Source organism: Papio anubis, chromosome 7 (assembly GCF_008728515.1).
Source record: "Papio anubis isolate 15944 chromosome 7, Panubis1.0, whole genome shotgun sequence".
NCBI lineage: Eukaryota > Metazoa > Chordata > Mammalia > Primates > Cercopithecidae > Papio > Papio anubis.
The window spans coordinates 143,582,786-143,602,487 of NC_044982.1; the positions used below are offsets into that span (position 1 = coordinate 143,582,786).

General features: G+C 43.4%; 1 protein-coding gene across 13 annotated transcripts in view; it reads left to right on the forward strand.

The window, feature by feature from the left end:
• Positions 1-19,702, forward strand: part of TP53BP1 (tumor protein p53 binding protein 1) — a 111,464-nt gene that overhangs the window by 87,023 nt on the left and 4,739 nt on the right. For 10 of the 13 annotated variants that reach the window (XM_031667741.1, XM_031667738.1, XM_031667739.1 and 7 more), the window contains 9 exon segments: positions 5,355-5,626; positions 6,307-6,456; positions 6,755-7,185; positions 11,072-11,263; positions 11,683-11,898; positions 14,154-14,369; positions 17,773-17,867; positions 18,420-18,619; positions 19,439-19,584. In XM_031667741.1, coding sequence (XP_031523601.1) covers positions 5,355-5,626; positions 6,307-6,456; positions 6,755-7,185; positions 11,072-11,263; positions 11,683-11,898; positions 14,154-14,369; positions 17,773-17,867; positions 18,420-18,619; positions 19,439-19,584 — 1,918 coding nt within the window. 13 annotated transcript variants of the gene reach the window in all.

Below are 19,702 nucleotides of genomic sequence, written 5' to 3' on the forward strand. Positions count from 1 at the left end.
CTGCCTCAGCCTCCCAAGTAGCTGGGACTACAGGTGCCCGCCACCGCGCCCGGCTAATTTTTTGTATTTTTAGTAGAGACGGGGTTTCACTGTGGTCTCGATCTCCTGACCTTGTGATCCGCCCGCCTCTTGACTCTCTACCCCCTCCCCCTTTCCTGTGCAACACTTTGTTTTTCTTCATCTTTTTATTACCAGAGATAGAAGAACAGGGTTAGAAATTAGACTTCCTGCTTTCTAAAGCTTTCCCCAACCGTAGGTTTGCTGTTTGACCATTGGTTAGTTAATGAGTCCCATCATGCTTTCCTTTTCTGTAAAGAAGAGATTGATAAATCTCTCTCCTGTATAAAGATTGTATGTATTATTTTAAATCCTTAGAAACTCAAATGAAGTTTAGCACACTGTGTTTAACTACCTGTGTTTTCTCACATATTTTCATGTCTACTCATTCTGTTCTTTGTCACTATCTGTGTGTGGTCATAGACGTGTTGGTAAGAAATGCACCTTTGTTTTTTAGTGGGATTCATTATAGACTAGTTACAAATGTCAACTCAGTATTGGCATTTAGTGACTATTTGTTATATTGAATGGCAAAATATGCTGACTTTGTTTACATCTAATAATGAGAGAGGTTAGACAAATTTTCTAGAATTAAAGATCTGGGACCTTTGTTGGTATATGTTAAGATCTGGGAACCATTTTATTAGTTGGTAAGAGGCACAGCTATTTTCTTTTTTTCTTTTCTTTTCTTTTTTTTTTTTTTTTGAGACAGAGTCTTGCTCTGTCACCCAGGCTAGAATGCAGTGGTGCAATCTCAGCTCACTGCAACCTCTGCCTCCCGGGTTCAAGCGATTCTCCTGGCTCAGCCTTCCGACTCGCTGGGATGACAGGCACTCACCACTGTGCCTGGCTAATTTTTGTATTTTTAGTAGAGACAGAGTTTCATCATCTTGGCCAGGCTGGTCTTGAACTCCTGACCTTGTGCTCTTATCCACCTCGGCCTCCCAAAGTGCTGGGATCACAGCGTGAGCCACCACGCCCAGCAAGGCACAACTGTTTTCTTCCTTTACCCAGATACTTTCTTTTAATTCTATCTGCTGGCCATGTAGGAGGTTGAACTCAGGGAGAGTTAAATTCTAGTATATAGTTTTATTAAATAGAATATATTATTGCTATTGTTCAGTGGGCTATTGTGGCCTTCATGTCGGATAACATTTGATGTTAGTTTGAGGAATTGTTTGTTTGTTTGTTTGTTTTACTATCCAGAGATTATTCAGATTTCATCGGTTTTACAGGCACTCATTGAGAAATTGTTTTTTATTCCCTTTTTTTTTTGTCACAGAGTCTTACTCTGTTGCCCAGGTTGGAGTGCAGTGGCCCCATCTTAGCCTTCTGGAACCCCTGTCTCCTGGATTCAAGCGATTCTCCTGCCTCAGCCTGCTGAGTAGCTAGGATTATAGGTGTTTGCCACCATGCACAGCTAATTTTTGTATTTGTAGTAGAGATGGGATTTCACCATGTTGGCCAGGCTGGTCTCAAACTCCTGATCTCAAGTGATCTGCCTTGGCCTCCCAAAGTGCTGGGATTATAGGTGTGAGCCACTGCGCCTGGCCTGTTTTTTATTCTTTGTGTATACCAAATCCCAGAAATAATTCTTTTAAAATACTGCTTTATCTCCGTTTTAAAAATGTTTTAAAAAGATTTTTGTTCATGGAACTTTTTTCATGTTATTACTATTTTGGAGAAATTATGAAAAGCAGTTTGCCTTCGTGAAAATTTTTGTAACTGTTGTAGTCCATATTAAACTCTCTGCCTAGTACACTACATTAAGTGTTAAACACATTACTTCATTTCTTAAAATACATTTTTTATTTTTATGTTTGGATTGCCCAGGCTGGAGTGCAGTGGTGCAATCACGGCTTACTGCAGCCTTGACCTCCTGGCTCAAGGGAGCCTCCCCCTCGGCCTCCTGAGTAGCTGGGACCATAGGCACACACCACCACACCTGCTAATTTTTGTATCTTTTGTAGAGATGAGGTTTCACTGTGTTGCCCAGACTGGTCTTGAACACTGTTCTCAAGCAATCTTCCTGCCTTGGCCTCCCAAAGCGATGGGATTACAGGCATGAGCTATGGTGCTAGGCCCATTTAATATTTTATATGGTGCTTTCTAAAGTATATTTCTGGAAACAGCAGGCCTCTTAGACAGTTTGATGGAAGGAAAAGATTCCATGGTCATAAATAAGTTGGAGAAACACAGAACACTCTCTTAGTCTGTCTTCTGTTGCTATTAAACACCTGAGACTGGGTAATTGATAAATAAAAGAAATATATTTCTTATGGTCTAGGAGGCTGGGAAGTCCAAGGTCAAGGGGTTACATCTGGCGAGGGCCTTCTTGTTGGAGGGGACTCTGAAGAGTCCCGAGGCATCACAGGGTATCACATTGCCAGGGGCCTTACAAAAGAGAACCAAATTAGTTTTTGTAACAGACTCACTCTCGTGATAACTAATCCACTCCTGTGATAACTCATTAGTCCATTAGCTCATAATTCCGTTAATCCATGAATGGACTAATCCATTCATGAGGGCAGAGCCCTTATGACTCAGTCATCTCTTAAAGTTCCTACTTCTTGATACTGTTACATTGGGTATTAAATTTCAGCATGTGTTTTGTAGGGGCAAACGTTCAAACCATAGCATGCCATTAATCCCTGTCCCCACTAACATGAAAAATCACGTATTACCATATTAAAAGTTCTAAGAAGTCCTCTAGTAAGGATACCTATTTTATTCTGTTTAACCCAGCACTTCCCAAACTTATTTTTTAAAGCAATACCTGTTTTTTCCCTATGGAAGATAGTTTGGGAAGCACTACCATACTTAAATAATGATAGTGACTAGCATTTATTGAGCACATACTATGTGCCAAGCATTATTCTAAGCACGTTAGTGAATTAACTTACTTAATCCTTAAACAACTATGCTATGATAGATCCAGTTATTATTCTCATTTTGCAGATGTGGAAACAGAAGTATATCAAATTAAAATAGGCCACTGAGAATGATGACAGAAGTAGAAATGGGGAAGATAGGCTATGAAGCTAAGGTCTTCATGCATGAGAGAGGGTGATTTGGAGAATGTTAGTGGATAACAACTAGGGAGGGGGTGAAGATAGTTTTAAGAAAATGGCAAATAGTGGTTTTGAAGGAGAGGAGGTGGGGAAATAGAAATGGTCTATAAATGGCAATGGGGAGCAAGGAGGTATCTCATCTCAAAATTCTTGAATGGAGGTTTGCCTGAAAGAAACCAGCCTCTGCTAGAAAGAGCTGTAGGAGATGTGAGATGCACTGGGGATATCTAGGATTCATTCATTGAAGGCAGAGAAATGAAGGGAGGATCATAGATTGTTTTGTATCTGTTGAATTTCAGGTGTTTGTGGTAAATCCAAGGGGAAGCCTTTAGTAGAAATTTGTATAAGCTGAGTCATTGTATTCTTGGTAGATAAGGAAGGATGAGTGTGGTGAGACTGATGAGGGAAAGCATATGAGAGTGAGGAAAGGAATAAAAACAGAGTCCTGGGAAATACTGATTTTAAAGCAACACAGAGAAAGAGGAACCCGGAGAAGCATAAATAGAAGTAGCCAAAGAGGTAGACCAGAAGAAAGAGAAAAGTGCTTCTGTGGATTTTAGAGGAGGAGAGATTTCTAAGAAGGAGGGATCAGAGATAATTATTTAATCATTTTATAGTATTATGTAAATATATACGTATGTGTGTCATTATATACTGTCTCCCCATGGAGATTGTTTTTTTTCGAGGTGGAGTCTCACTCTGTTGTCCAGGCTGGAGTGCAGTGGCACGATCTCTGCTCACTGCAAGCTCTGCCTCCCAGGTTCACAAGTGATTCTCCTGCCTCAGCCTTTTGAGTACCTGGGGACTACAGGAGTGTACCAACATGCCCGGCTATTTTTTTTGTGTTGTTTTAGTAGAGATGGGGTTTCACCATGATGGCCAGACTGGTCTTGAACTCCTGACCTCAGGTGATCCACCTGCCTCTGCCTCCCAAAATGCCTGGATTACAGGCGTGAGCCACCGTGCCTGGCCTCCCAAAAGGAATTCTAAACTCTATGAGGGAAGGATCTATCTTATCCGTTTCCATATCCCCTCTGGCAATTAACATAATATTGCGTAAACACTCTAGACTAGGAAGGCAGATGTGTCATACTCATGCTATAATTTCTCTGTGCTGTGCCCATGGTGGACACTGGTGATTGGTCTTAGAATCTTTTCCCACTAAGTCTGGGATTTAGCCTCCAGAAGACTTCTTAAAACTGAGCACCAGGCAACTACTACCAATTCATCAAAGTAGGCATCTGAGATAAAGCCAGTTTGACTTTCTTGTAATCTGTAGATACTTACAACCTTTTTGTCCTTCATTTTTCCAAATGGTAATACTATTTTAGCCTTTTTTTTCTTTTTTTTTTTTTTTTTTGAGACAGGGTCTCATGCTATTGCCTAGGCTGGAGTGCAGTGGCATGATCCCGGCTCACTGCAGCCTTGACTTCCAAGCTTAAACGATCCTCCCACCTCAGACTTCCGAGTAGCTGGGACTACAGGTGTGCACTCCCACACCTGGCTAATAGTTTTATTTTCATATGGAGACCGGTTCTCACTATGTTGCCTAGGGTGGTCTCAAACACCTGGACTCAAGCAATCCTTCCGCCGTGGCCTCCCAAAGTGCTAGGATTACAGGTGTGAGCCACCACACCTGACCCCTTTTAGCCTATTTTTGCATATACTTTTCTATTGCCTTGATCAGTTATTGAAAGGTAATGGGAAATAACTAATGTCAAAACATGTAATGCTGTCCACTGTTAATGAAGTACCCAGAAGGGCTCCGGACCACTCGTGTTCTCTTCTCACCTGCCTATCTCCTTGCCTGTCTTCTCTAAGATAAGAATTTACCTCCGTCTTCTCGGTTAGAATGCTTGCTGGTAGCCAGAGGTTGTGAACTTATCCAATAAAAAGATAAACCCTTTCTTACCAACATAGTACCATCTTTATATTTTATTGAGATACAATATAGTTCCATTAGAATGAACAATTCTTCTCAGAATCACCTGGGGGAGAAAAAAAAAGAAAAAAAAAGAACAGATCCTAAACGTTCAGTGGCTTTTGAAAATTTTATGTAACCACTGCTCAAAACAGATACAGAACATTCCCATTATTCCAGAACGTCTCCTCCTGATTCTCACCTTTTTGAATTACTTTGTGCCATCTGTAGGATTTTCCAACCATCATATTAGCATTGTGTTATTATGGCATCTTTTATCTTCTGTATCTATTTTTTCCTTGCAGGAGACTGAAGAGCCAATTGTAGAGTGTCAGGAGTGTGAAACTGAAGTTTCCCCTTCACAGACTGGGGGCTCCTCAGGTGACCTGGGGGATATCAGCTCCTTCTCCTCCAAGGCATCCAGCTTACACCGCACATCAAGTGGGACAAGTCTCTCAGCTATGCACAGCAGTGGCAGCTCAGGGAAAGGAGCCGGACCACTCAAAGGGAAAACCAGCGGGACAGAACCCGCAGATTTTGCCTTACCCAGCTCCCGAGGAGGCCCAGGAAAACTGAGGTGCAGACAGGGTCTCCAGAGAGAGAGACCCACAGCAGGGGCAGGGTTGCTGACATTTTAATATCACAGGAAAAGGGGAGTAATGGGAAATCCCCCATCCTCCATTAAAGATAAATCAACTTCCCCTCCTCACTGTTGGCCCTCTTCCTGTTTTGGGTTTGCATGGGAAGTAGGGTGGAGCCTTGTGGCAGGTAGATTTCAGTGGCAAAGCAGCCCCTGAGAAAATGTAGGTAACAGGGGAGGGGACTTTCGGGAATTTATCATCTAGTGGGCACATGCTCCTACCACAGCCTTTTTGTGATTTAGCTGGGAGTACAGGAAGTTTGGGATAATAGCCCCAACTTAATATATCCCCTAGCTTTTTGTTATTCTTTGCAGGTGTCCACAGCCTAAAGTAGAGGAGAAGGCATAGCAGAAATGGGGTGTGCTGTTTTTGCAGCAGCAGTAGGAAGCTTTGTCAGAGGGAATAGACTTACATGAAGGAGAATGTCCTTTACTTGTTATCCCACGCTCCCCACTCCCTGGATGAGATTTGGTGGTGGGTGTGTGAACCAGCTTCCTGCTGCCCCGAAGGCTCAGCACATGTAGGCCTGTCATGTAGTCTGAGGGCCACGGGGAGACTTTGTGAAGAAAAGATTCAGTAGCAGGTGCTATCAGACTAACTTGTCTTCATTCTCTAGTCCTAGAAAAGGGGTCAGTCAGACAGGGACGCCAGTGTGTGAGGAGGATGGTGATGCAGGCCTTGGCATCAGACAGGGAGGGAAGGCTCCAGTCACGCCTCGTGGGCGCGGGCGAAGGGGCCGCCCACCTTCTCGGACCACTGGAACCAGGTACCTGGGTAGTGTGAGATATACTTAGTCTATTACTTGTTCAGAAAAAAAGGGAATAGAGAGAAGAGAGGGGAGTAGAGAGTTTGTGGGGTATCAGGAGGGAGAAGAGGGGCCCATAGTGACTGGGGAGTGGGTAGGGATCAGAGCGAGGCCACAGAGAGACCAGGCTCGTGCCTGTGATGGAGTTTTCAAAGAATGGGCTGAGGAGACCCATGGACAAAGGAGTGGGAAAATTGGTAGATATGTACTTCTGTGTTCTTGTTCTCACTGGCTTCTCCTATCCCTTATCTCTCTTTAGAGAAACAGCTGTGCCTGGCCCCTTGGGCATAGAGGACATTTCACCTAACTTGTCACCAGATGATAAATCCTTCAGCCGTGTCGTGCCCCGAGTGCCAGACTCCACCAGACGAACAGATGTGGGTGCTGGTGCTTTGCGTCGTAGCGACTCTCCAGAAATTCCTTTCCAGGCTGCTGCTGGCCCTTCTGATGGCTTAGATGCCTCCTCTCCAGGGAACAGCTTTGTAGGGCTCCGTGTTGTAGCCAAGTGGTCATCCAATGGCTACTTTTACTCTGGGAAAATCACGCGAGATGTCGGAGCTGGGAAGTACAAATTGCTCTTTGATGATGGGTACGAATGTGATGTGTTGGGCAAAGACATTCTATTATGTGACCCCATTCCGCTGGACACTGAAGTGACGGCCCTCTCGGAGGATGAGTATTTCAGTGCAGGTAATGAAAGAAGCAGAGTTTGTAGAGATTTTTTTGTGCCTTGGGGCAATACTCTGTTATGTTAGTAATTACCAAGACATTACTTGGTTCTTTTCTGGGGTCTCTAAAGTCATAAATTTCATTCCTACAAAATTGGTTACTCTTGCCACTGACAGAAGTTTGTTCATTTGTTTTTGAATAAACTTATTTTGGAATATTTTAGATGATTTACAGAAAATTTGCGAAGTACAGAGTACTGCTAGTAGAGTTCCCATATAACCCTCATCCAGCTTTCCCTATTGTTGACATCTGGTGTTAGCATGGGACATTTGTCAAAACTAAAAATCCAGCCTTGGTTTATTACTGTTAACAAAACTTTAGACTTTATTTGGATTTCACTAGCTTTTCCATAATGTTCTTTTTCTCTTCAGCATCCAACATTGCATTTAGTCATTATATATCCTTTGGTCTGCTCTGATTTGTGGCAATTTCTCAGTCTTTTGTTTTTCATGACCTTTTTGTTTTTCATGACAGTTTTGGGGAGTCCTGGTCAGGTATTTTGTAGAATGTCCCTCAATTTGGGTTTGTCTCATATTTTCTCATTAGACTGGAGTTATGGGATATTTTAAAAAGAATGCCACATAGATGGTTGGGTCTGGTAGCTCGTGCCTGTAATTCCAGCACTTTGGGAGGCCAAAGCAGGGGGATCACTTGAGGCCAGGAGTTTGAGACCAGCCTGAAACATAGTGAGACCCTGTCTCTAAAAAAAAAAAAAAAAAAAAAAAGGAACATAAATTAGCTGGGCATGGTGGCACATGCTTGTAGTCCTAGCTACTCAGTAGGATGAGGCAGGCGGATTGCTTAAGCTCAGGAGTTTGAGTCCACAGTGAGCTATGATCATGACACTGCACTCCAGCCTGGGAAACAGAGTGAGACCCTGTCTCTTAAAAAAAAGATGCCATAGAGGTGAAATGCCCTTCTCATGTTATCAGGAACTGGGAAGGTTTGTGATAATGATGATGTATCCACATGACAGACATCACCGATGATGTTAATCTTCATCATTGGTTAAAGTTGTATTTGCCAGATTTCTCTACTTTTTTTGAGACAGTCTCACTCACTCTGTTGCCCAGGCTAGAGTGCAGTAGCGCAATCTTGGCTCACTGCGACCTCTAACTTCTGGGTACAAGTGATTCTCCTGCCTCAGTCTCCCGAGTAGCTAGGATTACAGGTGTGCCCCACCACACCTGGCTAATTTTTGTATTTTTAGTAGAGACAGGGTTTGGTTTTGCCATATTGGCCAGGCTGGTCTCGAACTCCTGAGCTCAGGTGATCTACCTGCCTTGGCCTCCCAAAGTGCTGGGCTTGCAGGCGTGAGCCACCGCACCTGGTCTTCTCCACTTTAAAGTTAGTGTTTTTCCCTTTCCATACTCTCTTCTTTTTTAAAGCTTAACTACCTGCTTTGATTGGAGCCCAGCAGGTGAGTATGGCTGATATATTGAGATATTTTTGCTTAGGGAGAAGTTTTTAGTGCTGTGTCTGTATGCCTGCACATCTACCACTTATTCTCTGGTTTGAAGAACGGTGCCTTTTTATTTTTGAAGTGGGTAATATTGGTGATAGTGAGAGGTTTATGCTTGTTGTTATTGCTTCATGTGCTAGTTCTTTGAATATATTGTCTCCTTTCTAAAATAATTTGAAGATACCTATTTGTGTTGAATTTGTCATTTAAAAACATCTTTCTGAGGACTTTTTGAACACGGATTGGGATATAATGGGGAAAAATGGCTTTCTTTTTTTTTTTTTTTTTTTTTAGACACAGTTTCACCCTGCCTCCTAGGCTGGAGTGCAGTGGCGTGATCTCGGCTCACCGCAACCTCTGCCTCCCGGGTTCAAGTGATTCTTGTGCCTCAGCCTCCCGAGTAGCTGGGATTACAGGCACGCACCACCACCTGGTGGTACGTAAAAGTAGCACCACCTGGCTACTTTTTTGTGTGTTTTTAGTAGAGATGGGGTTTTGCCACACTGGCCAGGCTGGTCTTGAACTCCCAACCTCAACTTAACTGCCTGCCTCAGCCTCCCAAAGTGCTGGGATTACAGATATAAGCCACCATGCCCGGCCAAAAAATGGCTTTTTTTTTTTTTTTTTAAACAGAGCCTTGCTCTTATGCCCCAGGCTGGAGTGCAATGGCACGATCTCGGCTCACTGCAACCTCTGCCTCTGGGGTACAAGTGATTCAGCCTCCCAAGTAGCTGCGATTACAGGTGCCTGACACAACACCTGGTTAATTTTTGTATTTTTAGTAGAGAAGGGGTTTCATCATGTTGGTCAGGCTGGTCTTGAACTCCTGACCTCAAGCGATCCACCCGCCTCAGCCTCCCAAAGTGCTGGGATTATAGTAGTGAGCCACTGATCCCGGCCGGAAAAATGGCTTTCCATTGGAGTCCATCCGGCTTCTCTTGTATTTGGAATCCTCTGAGTAATTGTTGTTTGCCCCTTTGTTCATTATTAAATGGGCCACTTCACCTTCTAGTTCTGGATAACACTGTTAGCTATATATGGGATCAGTTGGGAGTAGCACATGGATTGGGGTCTTTTACTGTGACTCATTGTATCAAATGCATTCCTTCTTCTTTTAGGTGTAGAGCTACTCTGAGGGGTTCATATTTGGCCTTTTAAAGACAAAGTTCTGTAACAAGAGTGAACTGTGGCGTCAAGGTGTGGGAATTCTGTGTCCCATTTCTTGAGGCTGTTTACTAATGTCAACACTAGACTGCTTCTAGTTCTAGTAACTCTTCATTAGTGTGAAGTATATTGTTGGCCTTGGGCTTCTTTGTGTTTTTGAGGGAGACTTTGTGACTTAGTTTGGGGATAGAGATTTAAGCGAGGAGATGAACAAGTAAGGGAAAAGGGAGTGATTCCACAGGATAGATAGAGAACCAACGCTTGCTTTCTCTGTATTATTTTCCTTGGGTGGGGTAGGCTCTGGGTTTCTTTTAGCTCGTCATTCAAGCATAGGCTAATGGGTGAGAAGAAATTGGACCTTTCCGTATAGGAATAAAAAAATATTCATAGTACTGCCTTGTTTTTGTTTATATGTGTGTGTGTGTGTGTGTGTGTGTGTGTGTGTATCTATAGCTGTAGTATGTGTGTGTGTTGTAAATTGTTTATTCATTTATAGGAAGAAGTGTTCTTTTTCACAGGATTAGTAATGGGTCCTATCCAAGATCACACAGCTTGGTGGCAGCAGAATTAGGCCTAAGCTCAGGTCTCCTTAATTCTAGCTTAGTTTCCTTTTACATCCCACATTTTGTTCCTTCTAACATAAAGGCCTTATCGTCAGGTTTTGAATCAGAGCAGGAAAGTAGATAATAGAGAGGAAGATTAGGTAGGAGAGGCAGGATCTGTTTCTTCCTTTCTTTGCTCTCTATCTCTAATTTTGCTACACACACAGACAAAACACGCACACATGCTGTCTCTCTTAGAATGATGTCATTTTTCACCTACAGCTTCACTCAAGACTTACCACTCAGCCTCCCAGGGAACCAAGAAGGAAAGGTTTAGAAGTTGTAATGGAATTGTTAGGAAACCACATGCCATTTCACTTCATGGAAATCATTTGAACCACCGGCAATCCATAATGGCTGTCTTTGGGAAGTTTTATTTTATAACTAAAGGATACCTTCTGTCAAGAAACTTTCCTTGTCCTAATCCCAGTGTAGTAGCTACATATATCCTAAGTGTTACTGATTGGGATTGACAAGTGGAATTTTGTTAAGTGCTAACTTCAGTCCACTGTTGGATCTCTCAATTCCCTGACTCAGACCTGCTTTGCAGAGCCCTTGTGAGAGGGTGCTGAGGAGCCTAAGACAACAGCAAGCTGCTTTTATGCTTTCTGCCCCCCAGGAGTGGTGAAAGGACATAGGAAGGAGTCTGGGGAACTGTACTACAGCATTGAAAAAGAAGGCCAAAGAAAGTGGTATAAGCGAATGGCTGTCATCCTGTCCTTGGAGCAAGGAAACAGACTGAGAGAGCAGTATGGGCTTGGCCCCTATGAGGCAGTAACACCTCTCACAAAGGCAGCAGATATCAGCTTAGGTAAGACCTTTGCTTCCTGAACAGCTGCTTTTGGGCTTCTGTTCTGCTTACAGTGGGAGGGGGAGTTTCTGAACCTGTCAGTAATGTTTCCCTAACTTTTATTATTCTTGTATGTGGCTTATCAGATGGTGATGAGCTGTCATTTTCTAGAGCTACTGCCTTATCTGTTTCCTTCTTAGTACCGAACAGAAAGTCCTTAGGGTTTTTCCGGCCTCCTCAGTTCTATAGGGGACTAAACACATTTCAGTCATGGCAAAGACTAGATCAAAAAATATTATGGCCTTAAAAAGAAGCTGCTTGGCCTTGTGGGAAGTGGGGGAAGGAACACTGTGGTAGCTGAATCAGGGTCTGCCCAGCTTCTTGGAGTTCAGGACCTCATACCATAGAATTTGACCAACCTTTGGCTTATCCTGCCATAGACAATTTGGTGGAAGGGAAGCGGAAACGGCGCAGTAACGTCAGCTCCCCAGCCACCCCTACTGCCTCCAGTAGCAGCAGCACAACCCCTACCCGAAAGATCACAGAAAGTCCTCGTGCCTCCATGGGAGTTCTCTCAGGCAAAAGAAAACTTATCACTTCTGAAGAGGAACGGTCCCCTGCCAAGCGAGGTCGCAAGTCTGCCACTGTAAAACCTGGTAAGTGCTCCTTTTTGCCTCATTCTTCCTTCATACCATGGCAGAATGCAGGGCCAGCTTCTGGAAAAACGGAGCTTAATATGTGGCAGTGGCCCTTCTGTCCTGTTATAAAGTTGGGGTCCTGCCCAAGCCCACAGGTGATATTCAGGGATAGCTCACTGTATCCCTCCTCCCCCATCCTCTGCAGACTCTAGTGCGGATAGATAGGAAGGCCAGAATTAGCCGAGTGTGGTGGTGGGTGCCTGTAATCCCAGCTACTGGGGAGGCTGAGGTAGAAGAATCGCTTGAACTCAGGAAGGTGGAGGTTGCAGTGAGCCGAAATTGCACCATTGCACTCCAGCCTGGGCAACAGGAGTGAAACTCTGTCTCCAGAAAAAAAAAACAAAACCAGGACTTGATCACACCATTCTTTGACTACTATATGGGTTCTAGGAGGGAAAGGAGAAGTATTGAAATGTAAGCAGATTCAAAATAGGTGTAATTTCTCTTTGCCTGCACCACCATCTTCCTGGAAATTCTGCTCTCCTCTCTCTTGTACTTGGGCCCTCTAGCTTTCTCAGACTTCCTATTGAAAGGTCATGGCTGGGCGCGGTGGCTCCCGCTTGTAGTCCCAGCACTTTGGGAGGCCAAGGTTGGGGGATCACTTGAGGTCAGGAGTTCAAGACCAGCCTGGCTAACATGGCAAAACCCTGTCTCTGCTAAAAATACAAAAAAAATTAGCTGGGCGTGGTGGCACATGCCTGTAATCCCAGCTACTCAGGAGGCTAAGGCAGTAGAATCACTTGAACCTGGGAGGTGGAGGTTGCAGTGGGCCGAGATCATGCCACGGCTCTCCATCCTAGGTGACAGAGTGAGACTCCATCTCAAAAAGAAAAAAGATCATATCTCAATGTGCTCTTCCTTCTTCCCATTATCCCCGAAACAACCACTTTCCAGTCCCTAGCATTCAATAATTAAGAAAGGAGTTCATTTCATCTGTTGTTCATTGAGTCCCTACTGTGACCCAGGCCCAGCTGCTATGGGTTCAGGAGATTACAGAGGTAAAATCAGTCCATTCCCTTGGAACTTTCTCAGGCTAGCAAACTGATGAAACTCCATTGATTGTTACATTGTCCTGGCACCAGAGCTCTTTTATTTCCTAAGTATTTGAATTGTGTCATCTCCTTATCTACCCAACTGCTGCTGTGTTTCAGGTATTTAAAAACAATAACAATAATCTTTACTGAATATTTACTGTATGAGGCATAGCGCTCAGTGCTTCACACATACTACTTCACATATAATCCCTATGAAGTATAGGTGCTAGAATGAGTTTTCCAGTTGAAGACTCTGAGGCACAGAAAAGTTGGCTAACTTTCCCAAGATGACAAAGTCAGTCAGGATTCAAACTTTGTTGGTCTTCACTTCTAATTCCAGCCTCGTTCATATAACATCATATTGCCTCTGAGACTGTTTTCTTGCTCCTGGTTTTATTTTAGGGAGGCATGCATGACCTGTCTGTCATCTTAGCCTCCTAATGAACCTACGATTCAGCTTCTCCAGGTCAGGTATCTGTTTTTTTTCTCAAGGACTTATTGGGGCACTCTTGGCATGGGTGTTCTGGCTGGCTGGTTCACTTACTTACCCAGGTGTTGAAAACTAATTCAGTTGAGGCAGGCTATTTTGATGTGGCACCATCTATGTGTAAAAACACTTTATTACCAAGTATTCTCTGCACCATTCTGGTGAAGGTCAGTGATGGGGTGGGACGGTCTATCTACAAGGGGCATTTCTTGGTAATAAAAAAGTGTTGGGTTTTTTTTTTTTTCCAAAGGCTGCTTCAAAATATCTCATACCCTAGGGGAAATCAGAGCACGGGACAGAGAAAGTGGGCTGAAGATTTCCAAACATTTTTCACTCTCAACTACTATTTCTTTGTATTAGAACCACCTCTTCCTTCAGATGACCTCAGAAGTATTTGGTGTGGCTATATGAAAACAATACTTGGTTAATTTTCATTTATGAAAACACGGTATACATTATGACTTTGTAAAATTTAAATATGTAAATTTGTTTGTTGTAAATTTCATCCTAGGCTGTTGGTCATTTAGAATGGTTGGCCATTGGAATGGTCTTTGGTTTCTGGCTCAGATAAGTTCATCAGGACGTTGCCTACCCATCAGGTCATGCTTGGTGCTGGGGCCTTTTGGTGCTAAGGCTTTTGCCAAGGCAATGGTGTATATCCCCCTAGTAACTGTGCCCCCTGTCCTTCCCAGGTGCAGTGGGGGCAGGAGAGTTTGTGAGCCCCTGTGAGAGTGGAGACAACACCGGTGAACCCTCTGCCCTGGAAGAGCAGAGAGGACCTTTGCCTCTGAACAAGACCTTGTTTCTGGGCTATGCATTCCTCCTTACCATGGCCACAACCAGTGACAAGTTGGCCAGCCGCTCCAAACTGTCAGATGGTCCTACAGGAAGCAGTGAGGAAGAAGAGGGTAAGGCCTTAGGAAGCCCTGGGAGCTCTGACATATAGGCACTTCTTTCTTTTCCAGTCACTTATGAGCTGGTGGTCCCCCTGCTGTATGTAGAGGAGGCAAGGCAAGTAGCAGCTGGGATCTTGGTCATAGAAATTATTCTGTATCCTGCTTTTTAACAGTTTATAGACTGTTTTCACAAAATTCCTCTCAGTGAGTGGTTCCTGAAAACAATCCTGTGAGGCAGATGGGAGATAGATCTTATCTGTTTTATGGATGAGGAAACAAGTTTGGAGAGGTTAAAGGTTAAATAACTTTTTTGTTTTTTTTGTTTTTTTTTTGTCCACAATAGTGACAAATTTGGGACTAGAGCTCTGTCATTTTAGCCTACTGCAGCCATCCAAGTCAATCGGGTCTGAATGCCCTGCCATTTTCCCCATTTGTGTTCTTTGGGCATCTGCTAGAGCAAACCCACGTGGAGGGTAAGGTTCATTCTCCTGAGGTCTGAGACTGGGACTTTGGGGTGCCCGGTTCCTCAGGGTGATTGCAAAGAAACAGCTTCCAGGCCTTTTCAACTCTTGTACCTCTCTTTAACCTTAAATTAAATCTGTACATTGCATTTATTTCTGTGTTGTCTGTTTTTGAGTGAAGGCTGCAGTGGGGAGAAGTCTGAAAAATGTGTGATCTAGGAGAGGGAATGAGCAGATATAAATGTATACACTATAAATAAGTGACTGACAGTAGTATCTAAATGTGTCTGTCAAGGCTAAAGGTCCAGATGGAATGATGTTATACAAGTTAGAGTTCTGACTAATGTTGTCTTGCAAGAGGGAATTGAATTAGGCAACATGGTTATCATAAAATAGCACCGCTGGAGATCTGTGAGGGTTGGCATTTCAGGTACGTGGATGACTCTTTCCTAATTAACCAAAACTGTATCTCACTGCCTGCAGCCATGTGTAGATATGTACAAGGACATGGAAAGGATGATCAGGGAGTTGCATTTCAGGTGTATGCTATTAGGAAGGTGCACAGAGAGTTGTTGAGTAGACAGGCTCTGGTGTGGGAGAGTTGGGCTGTGGGAGTGAGTAGATGTGGTGTGGTGGGATTTCAAGGTTGTGTGTGTGCAACACCTAGCTTGTCAAACTGTCAGATAGGCACAGTGGGAATAAGGTATTTGAAGAGTTTCCTGGACAGGACTAATTAGGAGTCTTTTGAGGATTCTGCATAGAGGCATGTCATGGCATTAAAACAGTGGTCATGGTCATGGTTTTTTTTTTTCCCCCCTTATACAATATTGCTGGACTCGAAACCAGCACTTCACAAGGCAGCTCTATAGATGTTTTGTCTGTTGCTTGGTTCAGCATAGTCAAGAAAGCTGACTGGTATGAGATGCAGGCTGTCCAGTTTCATTAAAATGTGTGTGCCTATGTGAGATGTAATAAACTCCACTCATAAAAATAAAATGAAGCATTTGGACAGTGTTTTTGAAGGGATCTCCAGGTTTCTGGTAGAAAGTGTGGTTATGGTGAATGTGTCTTTATGTTGGCGCCCAACAGTACCAGAATCCTTGATATTTTCAGTGTATGAGAATGCTTAGGGGTTTCTCAATCTCAAGAAGGAGGAAGACATCTAATACTAAAACAAGCCTCTGCAGAATTATAGTTTTTAAGAAACTGTTTGGTAGGTGTTACAGATAAATGGGAATTCTTAGACACCAGCTTATAACAGAAGCTCAGTAAAATATTTAAATCCATCTTAGGAGATGTATTTATTAATGAGTTTGGTACCTAATCTCGTTGGGTGGCACACCATCAGAGATCCTTCAGACACAGGGATTGACCCTGGAGTTGGGTTTATTTAGTACCTTCATACTTGATTTAGATGGCAGGATTAACAATCTGTTCATTTTAGCATCTGGCTGGGCAGGGCACTCATACCTCAAAAATGAAGAAATTGGAACCCAGACTACTCGAGAAAAATTAGAGAAACACACTGCCTAGACAGGGTAATACTTCATTAGACAAATGCAAGGAAATATAATTAAGGATTAACATCTAAATAGACCCGTCCTGGATTAAGCAGACATAAAGTAGAAGTCTTGAGAAAAATGCAGGACTGTGCGGGGTGCCGGCAGTGACTCAGCAGTAGAATCTTGGTGCGAAGATTGTGACGTGCTATATCGAGACAAAGCTGAGAAACAGCTCTGCTATATTCTGAGTTTCTTAAAACCATGTAGAGTTTCTGTTTTGGGATTTCTGTTTGAGAAGAATGTGGAGAATGCTGAATCAAGAAAAGAGAATAAAAGTGAATAGGTTGGCTAGTCAGAACTAAGTGGAGATGGAGACCCCTGACATGGGGCCTCAGCACTGCCTGGGCTGCTCCAGCAGGCAGCGAGGGCACTGAAGGGGGAGCCGTCTCCACAAGGGATCTGCTGTAGGTTTTACCACTGGGTGTGAAGGGGAAGGGGAGTGGTACTGGCATTGAACCTTACGCATTGGATTGGGTTGGGTTTTAAAATTTGTGATAAAAATTTCAGTTAATTAGAACTTAATTTCCCAAAACTCCTAATTAACTAAAATCTCTAATGTCTTGCTTTTCTTTTCTTTTTTTTTTTTAATGTGTTATTTATATATGAGAGGAGCAGATGACAAGAAAACAAGCTCAAATTAGATATTTGGTCAAAAGAAGCAATTTCTAATTGCCTAGGGTCATTACAGCTTCAGCCTCATCTCTCATATCTTCTACTTCACCCTCAAGACTATAGAGCAGTCATTGGTGTTCAGTGTCCTGAGGTACTTCAAGATCATCAAAGGTAGATAGTTTTCAATAAAAAGGTTGAAACAGGATTTTCTAACCTTCACTTAATCCGTTAAAATTTTAAACCCATATTTCATTGACCATTCTGGTTTATCAAAGTTTTAGTGTACAACGGGGTAAAAAGGCTGATGCAGTGGGAATATGAAGGGTTTATTATAAAGTGTTCATCAGCTATTCATCTCCACAGAAGGTAGAACTAGAGGAAATGGGGTTTAGTTTTCAACAGGAAAGATTTAGGATAGACACAAAGGGAACTTCCTGATGGTAAGGGTTATTCAAGTTGGAATATGTCACTGTGGGAAATGGTTGTGCGCCCATCCCTGTGAACAGTCCGGTGCAGGAACCTTGGATGTTTTTAGGTCTAGGACCTACCTCCAGTCCTCATCTTCCCAATTCCTCCTGCTCTTGTCCCTTCTTTTGGCAGCATTTTAAAGGCCTCAAGACAGATCTCTTTCTGACCCATGGGGAAGCCCTTGGCCTGTCTTTGGGGACACACTGCTGTGGATAGATAGCTGAGGAGTGAAAAGGGGGCAGTAAGAAGCAGGTATAAGGTAGCAAGTAAGAAAACCACTCAGTAATTATTATCTTATTTTTTTTAATGTAGAATTTTTAGAAATTCCTCCTTTCAACAAGCAGTATACAGAATCCCAGCTTCGAGCAGGGGCTGGCTATATCCTTGAAGATTTCAATGAAGCCCAGGTGAGGAGTTTCTTTGTGTAACCTAATATAGTGGCAATGAGAAGAGCCAACTTGCTGTGTGAGAAGAGGCCTGAGAGGGGTTGGGGAACCTGGATAAAGTAGCCAGAGATTTCAGGAACTGAGAAACTGCCAAAATGTCGTTGCATGAAATATAATTTTTGTTGTGTATAGGGAAGAGAAGTTAGGACCTTGGGTTAGTTAATGGCTCTGGTTCTGTTGCTGGGACAAAAGAAGATTGATATTTATGTTTAGTAGTAGAAACCCCTATTAGGGTTGCTGATTCTTAGCCTGAAAGGCTGAGTTCATAGGTCTTGTTTGTCCCTTGAGGATTTAGGTCCTCAGAATGCTGCAGGTGAGGCAGAGAGAATATCTGTGGAAATCGTTTGGGCCTTTCAGTGAGAAGAGTGGCCTTGGGCAGAAGGATAGACTAAATCACACGTTGGGTAGTAATTGGGAGTCTTCAGATCTGCTCTTCATGGCTCACTATGGCTGCTGCTTAGGAGCTTTCCACAGAAGTCACCAAACCCATTGGCTCTGCTTCTTGTCTTCCAGTGTAACACAGCTTACCAGTGTCTTCTAATTGCGGATCAGCATTGTCGAACCCGGAAGTACTTCCTGTGCCTTGCCAGTGGGATTCCTTGTGTGTCTCATGTCTGGGTCCATGATAGTTGCCATGCCAACCAGCTCCAGAACTACCGTAATTATCTGTTGCCAGCTGGGTACAGCCTTGAGGAGCAAAGAATTCTGGACTGGTAAGTATTTGAAAGCCCATCCAGAATTGTATAGACAGGAAGACAGCAAGCTTTGGAGGGAAGAGAATCTAGGTGAGAGAGTAAAGCTTTCTAGAAATTGGAATGTCTGTAGGATAAATTTGGGTTTGAAATGCCTTCAGGAGTTTAGTTTATTTCCATAGGTTACATTGGCTAGGAACCTTTTGAAAATGTGTGAAGATTTGTATATAGGGTCAATATTCTCAACCTGTAAAGTTAAGAGAACTAAGTTTTAAGCGAACATTAAAAATATATAGGCTCAGGAGCATGATTCAGATTATTCTCAGCCCCAGAACAAACATGGAAATCAGAAAGCCAGGATTGCAAGGAATACAGGTCATTCACAGAAAGAAGGAAGAGAAGGGGGACCCTAATATAGGGCTTAGCTTTTTGAGATGAAGTCTTGCTCTGTCACCTAGGCTGGGGTACAGTGGCACAATGATGACTTACTGCAGGCTCAACCTCCCAGGCTGAAGTGATCCTCCTACCTCAGCCTCCCAAGCTGCTGGGACTACAGGCACTCGCCACCATACCCAGCTAATTTGTTATTTTTTGTAGAGATGGGGTGTCGCCATATTGCCTAGGCTGGTCTCGAACTCCCGGGCCCAAGAGATCCAACCACCACAGCTTCCCAAAGTGCTGGGATTACAGGCTTGAAACACTATGCCTGATGGGGCACTTAGTTTTGAAAGCATTCAGATGTACATGAGTCCCTTTGCAGAAAGGTGGTTTGTTGGATATTACTTATCATGCTAAGGTCCTTTCCAGTTACATAGGGCTATCTCTCTGTCTCCTTCCTAGGCAACCCCGTGAAAATCCTTTCCAGAATCTGAAGGTACTCTTGGTATCAGACCAACAGCAGAACTTCCTGGAGCTCTGGTCTGAGATCCTCATGACTGGAGGGGCAGCCTCTGTGAAGCAGCACCATTCAAGTGCCCATAACAAAGGTACCTGTGTGTGTGTGTGTGTGTATCTTTGTTCGAGAGATCTCCTTAGACCTCTAGGTGTCAGGCCTTGTGGTCCAAGGCTCAAGCCTAATAGGTTGACCGTATCCATGTTTCTTAG